Genomic DNA, 12,780 nt, shown 5'->3' with positions numbered 1-12,780 from the left:
TACTACTACAACAACTACAACAACAACAACTACTACTACTACTACAACAACAACTACCACTACTACTACTACTACTACTACTACTACTACTACGACTGCTACTACTGCTACTACTGCTACTACTACTACTACTACTGCTACTGCTACTCAAAAAGGGGACTGAGTCGACTTCTATCGCATTCATGTATGCGGCGACACTGCCTTCTATACGCAATAACCTCGCCTCCTGCAGCAGCAACGGGAGAAGGCATCACAGAAATTCGATCGTTAGAAAACGCTCCGCTTATTTCTGCCTGCGCATGTGCAGGCCCGATGCATCCACGGCTGAGGCGATTTGGTCAGTTTATGAGGGCTTAAAAACGCGATGCACAGTTTTGATAAACATATCAAAGCTGCCGTCTACTAATGTACGCGACTCCGAGTTGTCCTTACGTTATGCCTGAAGTCTGAGTGGCTGGACGTTTGACTCGATGGAGAGATGAATTCAGAAAACGCGGTTGCGCTCGACGCTGTAGCCCAACAAATTTTTGCTACATCGCGCCAAGTTACCTGCGCTTTCGACAAGCTTGCAGACAAAGCAATCTTTCCAGCGCACGTGAGGCTTGTGGAAACAGCCCTACCTTGCGAGGTAGGGGTGGTATACCAGGTCCCCTCCTCCTGCGGCGCCATGTACATTGGCCAGACTGGCAGGTGCGTTAACAAACGCTTGATGGAGCATGAAAACACCAGAAAAAATGACCCCCTGTCTCACACAGGCTCCCACAGCAGGCAATGCCAATGCAGGCACGAAAGGGATCATGCAGAAAGGAGAGCTAAAGGGGACCCCCATGCCCAGACGTCTTTCCAGTGCAAAAAGTGCCAATGTGTTCCCGATTACAGGAACACGCGCATCCTGTTCCGACATAGCAATAAACTAACACGCGAGGTAATGGAAGCTTTTTATATTTACCACAACGGCGCAAAATGTATCAGCAGCCCTTCCATAACGTTATCCGACAGGGAATTGAGCTATCTGACCTCCCACGTGCCTTCCTGATAACTTTTGTTGATTGATAAGTAGTTCACTGTTTGTATTTATACGATTTTCGTTCTTCAACAAAGAACCAGTTGATAGTCAGCGCCTGTTTGTGCTAGTCCTTCGTATTGTGTCCCGTTTGTGTTGCGCTGAGAGCGAAAATGAACACTTACCAACTCGCCCAAATTTCCGCCTTGCTGAGCCAAAATTTGTTGCGCCACAGCGCCCAAGAAAACCGCTTTTTCGAAATTGCAAAACACTAATACGGATATTACTTACGGTGGGCTACACGCCTCTTAATAATTAACGAACCTAACCGTAATACCTAAAAAGTCAGCTTTTCAATATTAGTTAACCATCCTGCTAGTTAGCATGTCTTACCTGTATTCTGATGTACGAAACCACTGACAATGCTATGCTGAAAAAGGCGCTCTTCTAACACAAAAACCATAAATTTAAAAAGTTTTTAAAATCTTTGGTGAAACAACCTGTTTGTTTAATTGTTTGATGAATATAATATTATTTGCAGAAAGCCGCATCACCTGTTTTAACTAACCCACAAATAATTTTAGTGGATCGTATCTGCTGTGCTTATCTCATAAATCTGAAATCGAAAGGTGCGAAATAAAACGCGTCGATTCCGCCGCTAATAAGAAGGCGTATGCTATTTTCTTGTCGGCAGCGTAAATGCAAACTGAATTTCCATCATGATGTCGGGACGTGAGAGAACTACGCTACTCAATAAGAACCCTTCTACGCACCATTGAAGACAGTTATTAAAGCGAAAGCTCTACTAGGCTATGTCGACAAGGTCATGTCCGCAAAACTTGTCCTCAGCAGTTGTGAGGAACTTAGAAGTAGCGCCAAACGAATAGTTGTAATCGAAAGAGGATGATGCGAGATTGATGTCGAAAAAAAGAATGATGTCGACAGAGTGATTAGTAAATTAATTAGAGTCAAAAATGTTCAAATAGTGGGCGGAGCCAGCCCAACGTGTAGCGCCGAACCTGAAAAACCAGAAATGTGGGCGGAGCCAACGCGTGGCGCCAAATTTGAAAACGAAGCGTGGCGCCAAGTTTGAAAACTCAATGGGCAATTCATGGAACTTGATTAAGACAAATAATTGTGGTAATTGGGAAACTGGATGAATTTACATCAGTGCTTAATCGAGTAATTGTGAGGAGAAGGGACAAGTGAAGCAAAGAGAGGCAAAGAGGGGCAAAGGTAAAACGAGGAGGTGTCAATGCTTTCACATTCCACCAATGCGGGTTACCTCAGTGACCTCACATTTTTTGTTGGGGCCCCGTCTTTCTGCCACTTTGGTTTCCGCATGTAGAACTTCTCGGTTGTGGAGTAGTTTGTGATATGAGCAAGCACGAGTGCAGCGGCGTTTTCAAACATTCATTTAAAGAAAACGTTATAGTTGACATTCCGAAGAAGGAGGTCGGGTTAGTTCGTGCTTTTGATTAGCTAGCAGCAACAGTTGATGTCGAGCGTGCGTACGGTTGGCATCTTATCGTAGTCCCTTCTGTTTTTTTTTAGCGCTAGTTACCATGTCGCAGCCAGTTCAACCGTCATGTGGTGCCTGCTCCTGTCTTGTCTTCTTTAGCGTGTGTTTTGTGTCCACCCTTAACCGTTTTTCAGTGGCCTCACTTCCTATAATCACAGCGCGCCACGATAAATCGACACTACGGAAGCAAAACCTGAAGCTTCCGGCGCAAGCGTTACTCACCGGAAGTCGAAGGCTACTCCGGGCTTACCATTTCTGTAGCCCTTCGCCAAATTTTGGAACAGCTGCCAGCTCTCATACACTTTGGCCGCATGTATTGTGTCGTTCACGATGACCACCTCGGTGTAGTAAAGGTAGTCGCAGTATCTGTCAGGCGGGTACATGTATGAGAGGACAGCAGAATGTCCCACGGTGCAGATCAACTCTTTCAGAGGAACTGCGCGAAGAACATGGGGTTGTTAGAGGGCGCTGGGGCAACTCGGTGGCCATTGCTCTAAACAGCCTGTGTGCCCCCGACACCGATGCTTCATATCACGCGAACTTTAAAAAGTCGAAGTGTTGCTCACGACGTCGCATAGATGGCGCGACAGCACGATCTCAAAAGCTTCCGAAGCCTGGAATGACACCTTCGAGACCATATGGAGAGCGGTGTCAGCTATCCCTCACAAAATTTTTAGACAGTCTATAGACGGTCCATAGCATTTTGTCTATAGTCTATAGACTCTCTATAGATTAACCCTAAAGAACAGTATACAGGCAATACAAATCCCATAGACAGTCTATAGACCTCCTGCATGTTTGTAAACAAACTAGGTGGCACTGCAGTCGCTAGCGAGCTCTTGGTAGGCAAAAGGTCGGGGAGTGGCGTCGCGGATAGGTGTTGAGCGCGGGATTTCAAGGCTTGTAGGCGCGTTTCCAGTTTATGCGAATCATAGCAATGGTCGATGCTTCCAACTTAGTAATTTGTTGAAGTACACGAGCTCGTGTTGGCCACGTGCGGCCTATAAAGAGAAATAGTTTGCCACTGTATTGTATATATGGTTAGTAGTAAACATGTAGAAAGCATTCCTCCGTTTATTTATGCGCTAGGCATTGAATAAAACAAGTTTTTACACTCTGCACTAGTGTCACTGCACTAGTTTTGCGCTCTGCACTCTGCACTAGGACAATAGTGAGGGGAAGCGCTGGCCTTGTTTCGTCGGAGCAGATATGCGCTCATCGTCTGCTGACATACGTACGTGTCGCGCTGTGCGAAAAGTGGGGACAGCGTCGTGTCCCTGATCTCCTGTCTCGCTTAGCGCTGTTTTTAGCCGCATGACCATGCACCAGCCAGGCCGACTTGTCATCTTGTTAAGCTGGTCGATTTGGTGAAAATTTTTGATTTATAGAATTATTTTCTTTCCTAGCCCTGAAGTCTAGTTTCGTGACGAAAAATTATAGAAAAATATTGAGTACAAATTTATAAATTACGCTTTTTAGAAGTGTGGTCGTGAAAAATTGTGAGGTAATTTCTTTGATTTCAGTGCCGCATTTCTTTGACCAAAGCGAAAGCGAAGATGCGATAAACGAGGGAATAAACTTAAAGATTCGTTTTGTGACCTCTCACATTTTCTGCGACTGGATCACTCACCTTCGTAATTCGCATGAAAATCAAATGATTCCATTTATCGCGAACTATTCCTGAGACGTTGAGGAGCGTAATAAATCTCTCGATTTTTTTCCCTACACGTGCAGTACTGTGTTAGTTATTTTTTTGTAAGAAACGTTTTCATGTAACTATGCATGCATAAGTACTGATCATATAGGAAAAGAACTAATCGCGTCATCGTACAGAACAGGGCTTTATGTACATGCTGGCATAAAAAAACTGCGCACTATCTACTCAATTATTTGAGGCCTTGGGGGACTTGACGACGGTGTTAATTATAATTACCCAGAACTGCACCAGGTATAGCTATAAATAAAAGGAATTACTGAAACTAGCGTAGGAATTTCATATTTGCACCAAGTTTAGTTACATATCGCATGCATGAATAACGAAAACACTTTTCATTGCCGCGTTCCCTCTCAATCTCGCCACGTGTCTGTTAGTAGCACGCCTGCGGCTGCTTCTTTCCAAACAAGCTTCGCTACCTCATGAAACATGACACATGCATGATGCAATGAAAAAGCATATGGCGGTTAGCACACTTAAGGTACGCTATTCTAAGCACACCAACGCGACCGCGCAAGATTGACACAACTTACCAGACTTCTTTCTACTCGAATGAAATGATTACGTCGTCATATCAAGAAACAGTTTCAAGTAAATATTAAATGTCATAAAACGCGCCATTAAAACATGGTGTGCTATTAAAAAACGCATTCCTTGGGGGCGAGTGAACCTGTCGGCGCCCCGTGCACTCCGGCTCAATGTGATAAGTACGTGTGCAGCTGCATATGTCCATATGTCTTTTTTTTTTCCTTGAGCAATTATCAGCCTACTATCCTGAAGTTCAGGTGAATGAACGCAGTAACTTGCATGCTATTAAGTGCATTGAGTGGCAGTGCCTATCGACTCCCAGGCTTCGTGCTTTACTACCGTGGCCCAATGCCTGTTAGCCAGTTTCCGAATGCGGCATTTATGCGCGAGAAACCTATCGAGGCTAATTTGATATTGTTTATGCTACTACGCGGATCCAGCAGTGACGCAGCTGGTCAATATATGCTGCTTCTGCAGTGCACAGGCTTGAAGCAGCCGCCGGTAGCTGCGGCAGCTGCGGTAGGCACGGGCAAGCGGAGCCTGTTTTGCCTACCATGCGAAAGTCGCTGCTAACATCAGCGCCACCGCATCTTCGTGACGTCGCGGGGTGAAGGAGGTCCATAGACAATCTATACATTTATGGCCATAAAATTTTAGTAGACTGTTGTCTATAGACAGCCTATCGACTACGAATAGACAAAAATAAATATCTATAGGAAGGAAATAGAGTGTATAAAAAGTCTATAGACTGTCTATAGACCATTTTTGTCAAGGATGGTCCTACCACGCGGCGTCAGCCGAAGATGACGGACATGTCGGACGTGACTGCGTCTCCTCGTGTGCACCGTCAGCACAAAAATTCCTTTGTTATGTAGTGCCGCAGGTGGTTCTGTGGCAACGCCACTTAGGTTATGCAGCTTTACACCTTCACCGCAAGGTATGCATTTGCATAGGATGCAGAGGAATGCAGACATAATAGAGTTCATTTGCAGTGAGAGTTGATCACTACGGAAGTGAATGTCATCGGACTAGTGCCTTGGGTACTACGCCGAAAGGAATGCATTTGCAGAGGAATACAAACACATAATAGAGTTCATTTGCAGTGAGAGTTGATCACTACGGAAGTGAATCTCATCGGACTAGTGCCTCTGGTACCACGCCGAAAGGAACGCATTTGCAGAGCACTACAGACACATAATAGAGTTCATTTGCAGTGAGAGTTGATCACTATGGAAGTGAATGTCATCGGACTAGCGCCTCTGGTACAACGCCAAAAGGAATGCATTTGCAGAGGAATACACATAATAGAGTTCATTTGCAGTGAGAGTTGATCACTACGGAAGTGAATGTCATCGAACTAGTGCCTCTGGTACAAAGCCAAGTCACGATTGCGTCTCACTTTCGCATTAGAGCGCGGGTGGCAAAATTCGAGGCACCGTGTCTGTCACTGGTTCAGCAATTATTAGCATTAATTCATTCCTCCGCTTTTAAGCCGAGGGACTCGAATGTAGTGCGGCGTTGCAGGAAGCTCCGAATTAATTTCGACTACTTGGGGTTATCTCCTATGCACTGGAAAAGAGTACTAGCAGCTTTGCAAATTACCTCCATCCCACTGCGGTGACCACGACTATAGGATTGAACCACGGCTTCATGCTCACCTCCACAGTCTATGAACGGCAGCGACGGACCAAGGTTATTACACAAAGGGTATTCATCACGTTTCAGAAGAGGTCAAAAATGTTCTCCACGGTGACAAAGTCACGCAGCTTTAAGGGGACACGAACACCATCCAGCTGTTGCCTTTTGTAAATATCAATACAGCGATTCTTTTGACCTGCGTTGCTATTTGTACGGTAGCAAGCGACGCATTTATAGCCCCAAAAATTAGATTTGAAAAATATTCCCGCCTATCAATTCGAACTCATGGCGTCCACACCGAAAAGGGCTCTGCGATCACTGTTTTTAGTGTTTCAGTGTTACCTAGCCTCAGGGATCGGTGGCTTTGCACTGACGCACTGCAATCAGCATTCAAAAACGTCCAGTCGTGGTGACGATGCCACAAGTTACAAGTGGCCGTCATTCAAACAGCGAGATGTAGAAAAAAGCGCAGTAATGACAGAAGCGAAACAGTGAAAATTTACTTGTGATTTAATTACAAGGCCAGGCAAGGATTGAGGCCGACTTCCCAAGTTTACTGGCTAACAGTAGCATCGCCGGGGGTTTTTAAACACGTTTAGTTTTTAGTTTACGCAATATCTGCACTAATGAGCGTTTTGCTCCCCACGATCATGACTGTCACACTTAGCAAAGTTGTCATTTTTGTGGCGGCGAAGATGATGCGGGAGGAAAACGAAAAGTGCGGACGCAAGCGCAGTCTATCGTCGTCTTGTCTTGGGGGCAGTGATGATAGTTGCGACGAATCACTAATACACCGACGCCTAGACACTTAGTAATCACATCTATATAACGGCGGCTTTCATGGTAAACTTGGGGCAGAGAGCCCCTTGGCTACCGCATCAACCTTAAACAAAGCCGTCATATGTTGCGTCATCGTGCTTTCTCCCTCTACACTGACGTTACAGGCAAGCTTATTTATGCAACACTCATTTGAGGTTTGTCCACGCATTACATTCACACCTCCTCTTGTATACGTAGAATGGGCTCTCACCTGAAGTTGTAGTTGTTGAGGTAGTCGTCGTCGTAGTCGTGGTAGTCGTTGTCGTTGTAATTGTCATACGAGTGGTCATCGTGAGCCTGGTCGTCGTACCAGTGGCCATCGTGAGCCTGGTCGTCGTACTAGTGGCCATCGTGAGCCTGGTCGTCGTACGAGTGGCCATCGTGAGCCTGGTCGTCGTACGAGTGGTCGTCCTTCGGGTGGTTGTCGTGGTCGTCGGGGTTGTAGTCGTCCGAATACTTGCCGTCGCCGTCTGGGCAGTCGCGGTAGCTGTGATCGGTAGGGTAGTAGTAGCAGTTTCTCGGGTACCCGTCGGAACAGTCGGTAGTGGCGAAGGCACTGACATCGTCATCGGCGAAGGCGCTGAAAATTAGAACGGGTGCACAAAACGAGGTTAGTGGCAAGAAGTGCAAAATCAGCGCAGTTTCGCGCTGGCTGGTTGGACTGACTTACGGTTGCCCATGTTGCCGGCTTTATGCAAAAAGTTCGAACCCGTATGCCTTCACATAAACAGAACACGGAGCCAGCAGCCGCCCCCCCCCCCCCCCCAATAAAAAAGCAATTCTTGATGTCGATGAATCAACAGAACAAATACTCTCTGTACACTTGACAGGGCTGCTTCTCCCTCTTTAATGGCACCGCAAGTACTGTTTTTTTTTAGTTCAGAGCAAAGCACTCCCCATCTGTGTTAATTACAAGAGACGCAGAATTATCCCTGAGGAATTCAGTGTTTATTTTTATTTTTGCCCAACAAACTAGCGACAGGAGGAGCCACAGTACTGTTCTTCAAATAGGTAAAGGATGAGGGCATCTTTAAAGTCCTTCTATTTAACACGTTCACTGCGTCGCACGTCACCGGTGGGTCACGCCGCGCATGCCAGCTGAGCGGCACGAATACTGAGAGGCGCTATGAAACCATGCTACAGCCCGGATTTTCCAAAGAAGCTGCAGAAAACACACATGCCAGCTTGCTATTAAATGAGTTCGCCCGAGGCACACTGGTGGGTCACGCCGCACCCAAGAAAATCTAAGGGTGGCTCACCAGTCGGCTACTAAAAACAGAACAGGAATTAGGACCTTGAAAATCACTGCCGCAGTGAAGCTGTTAAGTATGCCCAACCAACAGGGTAACCATGCGGCCTAGTAGGTGTGGATCAAACATGATGCAACAAGCAAATATATAACCCGCGTTTTTTTATGCACTTGTTCTGTTCACGCTTTCTTTGTTGGTTACATTACGTTTTATGCGCAACAAAATCACCCACTAAAACGCTTTACTGAAGCGCTTCCCTAGTGGTAACGCCTCACAGAAAGTTCTTTGCTTTATGGGCATCCGCTGTTGCCATTGGCTAAGGATGTTAAATTTTTTATACCTAAGAGGCTATAACCAGTACCGCTGATACCTTGCTATCTTCTTCCCTTGCACGCTTCATCATCTCAGGGTCAACGCTTCACAGTGTGCTTCACCCACAGTAGGACCGAAGAGCAAGGATTCAGTTCAGACTTCCTCTGAATGCGGCTACAGTAACAATGTGATAGGCTCTTCGAACCGGCGTTGATGTGCGAAAAACCCCAGCTATACCATCGTGCTTTTTCTGAGTAGAGCAGCAATGGTGCAGGCGACTTTCGATAGCTCCATTTCAACGGCTGGCGTGTTCGGTACATGTAAAATTCGAATAAACAGGCAGCTTGAATTAAGCCGGTTGGAATTACGAGCGTGTAGGGCACCTGTGTCATGTCATCGATCACACGAGAGTTCGTTGTCAGAAACCGCATGGACCATACGCATCAAGAACAAGAGATCCTCACACGCCGTGGGACATTCGATTGACAATACGATGCATGTCAGAGCTTTTTGGGTGCACCACTTGTGAAAGACCACTCTGAAACCTGCCTATTCTATGTAGCCGCTTTGCTGGGCTTACAAAATAGAAAGACAATTACCCTGTTCGTCGTTCCTAAAGTCATAAGCGCTGAAAAGTATCGGTTATTTACAATTTTATCTCTCGGAGTGTTCTGTCAATGCCTTTTTGTTACTGCATCTGGTACACTGCTTTATACGGCTGGGCGCGGCGCCGTTATCACCAACCTGGGAGTTTACTAACTTGCACAAAGTTTTATCTTGCTGCCCATAGTTGTCACGAGAGTCTGTTAACCTCTGAGTTCTTGCCTAATTCGAAAGCCAAGGGCTTCATGAGGAGTTTGTCAACTGGTGCTACCAACGATCTGCAGACTGCACCGCCATTCACCAAGGTGGGCGCCCTCTATTGAGCTATAGTCGTAGGAGACGCTGCCTTCACGGACACGTACTGGGCAGTGTAAAAGGAGCTGGCGGTGTAAAAGGAGCTGGCGGCGTAAAAGGAGCTGGTGGTGTAAAAGGAGCTGGTGGTGTAAAAGGAGCTGGCGGTGTAAAAGGAGCTGGTGGTGTAAAAGGAGTTGGCGGAGTCGGAACGAACGGCCCAGGAATGGAGGAGTCGGTAGTCCCAGGTAGGGGGCTGGTCGTAGGCGTCCGATAGATGGGCCGCCTGGTTGTGCCGCCTCTTCGGCCGGGCGGCCTCCCAACGGGACCGGGGGACGAGGGACCGCCACCACCGCCACCACCGCCACCACCGCCACTTCCACCCCCGTTGCCTTCGAAGATGTCGTCGGTATCTTCAATGCCAACTGCGGTAGATCGGGCAAAAAGATGACGACAACTGTAATAGTCGCGGGAAGGTAAGCCTTCTTTACCCGCAAAGCTCAATTTATGCAGCGGCAGTTGTCACTTGTAAGCGCTCTACTGTAACGTGGCTTCAAGCTGTCTGTGATCACCTTTCCAGACACCGGTGCGCCGCCGAATAAGAGAAACGAACTTTCCAGGATTCGTAACTGGAATATCCTCCTCAGCCCTCAGTCGCGTTAACCGCCTCGCCTTAGGCTAGGATACCGACGAGACATTCATGGCGAGTGTTCTTGCTGGTACGTTCGCAGCAAAGGGGCACGGATTTAAATAAAATCCTTGCAACGCTAACGCAGTTACGTCTGAACTTCCCAATTTATGCAACCAACGTAAAAGTTGGAAAATTTTCCCATAATTCAAGCCGTGGTACCAAGAGCGTGATACTTTGATGCTTTATTTAGCATCATTTGAAGAACTTAGCTTGGTTTTCCTTAGGTGATGGAAAAGGATTTCAAGAATTTTGCTGGGAATTCGACAAATATTTTTACGGCATAGGGGGAAGTGTTGTCTCAGAGGTTGATGATGATGATGCCACGGCGATACCCTTCGCAACTGGTGTGTTTTGCTTTCTGAGCAACGACATGTTGAGAACCATGCGAATTACACCCAGAATAAGAGGTTGCTGTCTTTCAGGCGCCGCGTAAGGAGTGAGTATTTCAGAGGAGCACTTCGACTGGAGGACTGGGCGTCGATGGTTCGATCCAAACAAGAGTGGCAGGAACGAAGTAGGGAGGAGAATTTACGCCCCTGGTTTCATACAGTACTCAAAAATGAAGTTCCTTACACGGCAGCGTTTACAGATAGTGCTCACTCGACTACAGCTGTACCGGCAGAGGTAAAACCCAGGATAACATCTGATATATCCGCAGGTAAACAATTTCGTAAGATCAGATTTTCCGACTAACGGCTACGTAACGGGTCTTATGGCTTAAGAGTGTTACCTCCTATCAGCCCTTTTCTCAGTTTAGAGCCGTTTGCCTACGGTCTCCGGGCACTCACCGGTAAAAAAGCAACTCCCGATTACGAGCTTAGCACCACCAGTGCCTTCCAGCACCTCTCGCATACTAGACGGGTGCTGTAACCCCTATGCCACCGCTGCGATGGTCTTGTGGCTTCATAGTGAAATGTTCTTCGCTCTGTCCTCCGTTCTGCACTTTGGGCCAAAACGCATCCACACGCCCACTGGCGGACAACTTTGGACCCTTGAAAGTGCACCTTCGACATACGAGCCCAAAACCTTCTGCACCTCGCCGAAGGTTCCTAATACGAGGCGGATCCGTTAACCACTAGGTCTCCGCTCTGGTGGCATAGTGCTTATACGACCCTTCCTAGCGCATCTACTCTAATATGTCTCCATTTCACTGCGATCAGAAGCCAGCTAAAACTGGATCACTCGCGCTACAAACTTGTAATCGCCCTGCGTATTTGTTTTGGCGAGAGCTACGGTTGCGATGGCTCGCCCGGCGGACTGCGCAGCGCGCCAATACTCTGCGAAGTTAGTAACGACACGGTGTCTTTCGGAATAGTGATTTGCTCCTGCACCGCAGCTAATACTCAGACATTCGTATTTCACACTCTTAACAGTCTTGCGAGCTTTTGTGAACTGTAACTAGGAGGGCGCCCCAATATCACCAAGTAAGAGATTAGATATAGCCTTCGTTCTCATTTGCCTAAGAGGTTTTGCAAGTTTCAATGAGCAAGCATCGCGCTTAGCACTTCACCTAGTTTTCCTGCGGCCTTTTCCATGGTTGCGCCCCACTGAGAGCTGTTTTGTGCCCAGGCATTGTCATATAGAAGAGTCTGTAGTTGACACTGATTGCAGGTGTCAATGGGTTAAAGGGAATTTAACACCCGCAATGAAATAAAGGTCAAATGGCGTTCCATATCAACAGAAAATTCTTTCGCGTCTCTATAATTCGCAGCTAAATCAGCACGCGTACCTTTCAACGCACTGACTTCAACGAAGTAGAAGATTACTGTTCTAACGCAGAGTCGTTTCAAACTCTTCTATATTTACTATGTCATGCTTCTCACTGTACCGCCGCTCGCCTCACTACTGGTTTTATGGTTTCTCACTTAACGTCGACTTTACACCTTTCATCTGTAGTAACGCACGTTTGCAGTAATGCATATTCCCGGCTTGTCAAAAGCTAGTGTTGAGCATTGCCGACAGAGAGCCCTCTGCATTCGCAAGTACAGGTGGGTAAATTTTCAAAGCAAAACTTCAACCAATCAATACTCCGTAAGTTGGAGTGTAAAGCGCTCTTTTTTCTTTGGTTTGGTGTGTACTCCCACGGTAGGTTTTCCATTTCATTGTAGAGGTTATAGCTGAAAATGTTCTAGTGAACAAATTGGCTCCCGCCTTTCATACTGGGCCTGCGTGTGCACCAGTGGACGCTTCACTTCATTCAGTGACTTCGAAATGCTGTGGAGTTCACATACCAAAGATTGGCCCAGAGCCGAAATAGCAGCGACTTTCTTTGGATTAGTTAAATACGCCCAAAACAACGCATTCCAGGGAAGAGTTCAGAGCATCTTACCTGGTGCGTTTTGGCGTTCCATATAGCGCTGGGTATATATTCGCACTCACCGGCATCCACCCATCCGATGATGAGGAAGG

General features: G+C 46.8%; 1 protein-coding gene across 1 annotated transcript in view; it reads right to left on the bottom strand.

The window, feature by feature from the left end:
• Positions 1–12,780, bottom strand: part of LOC144134527 (uncharacterized) — a 58,424-nt gene that overhangs the window by 18,060 nt on the left and 27,584 nt on the right. The window contains exons 3-5 of the mRNA XM_077667434.1: positions 9,752–10,105; positions 7,436–7,804; positions 2,748–2,961 (exon numbers count right to left, since the gene is read on the bottom strand). Coding sequence (XP_077523560.1) covers positions 2,748–2,961; positions 7,436–7,804; positions 9,752–10,105 — 937 coding nt within the window. The remainder of the gene's footprint in view (positions 1–2,747; positions 2,962–7,435; positions 7,805–9,751; positions 10,106–12,780) is intronic.

Source organism: Amblyomma americanum, chromosome 5 (genome assembly GCF_052857255.1).
Source record: "Amblyomma americanum isolate KBUSLIRL-KWMA chromosome 5, ASM5285725v1, whole genome shotgun sequence".
NCBI classification, from domain to species: domain Eukaryota; kingdom Metazoa; phylum Arthropoda; class Arachnida; order Ixodida; family Ixodidae; genus Amblyomma; species Amblyomma americanum.
Note: the sequence above shows the minus strand (reverse complement) of the source record. Positions and strands in the feature narration are given on the sequence as shown.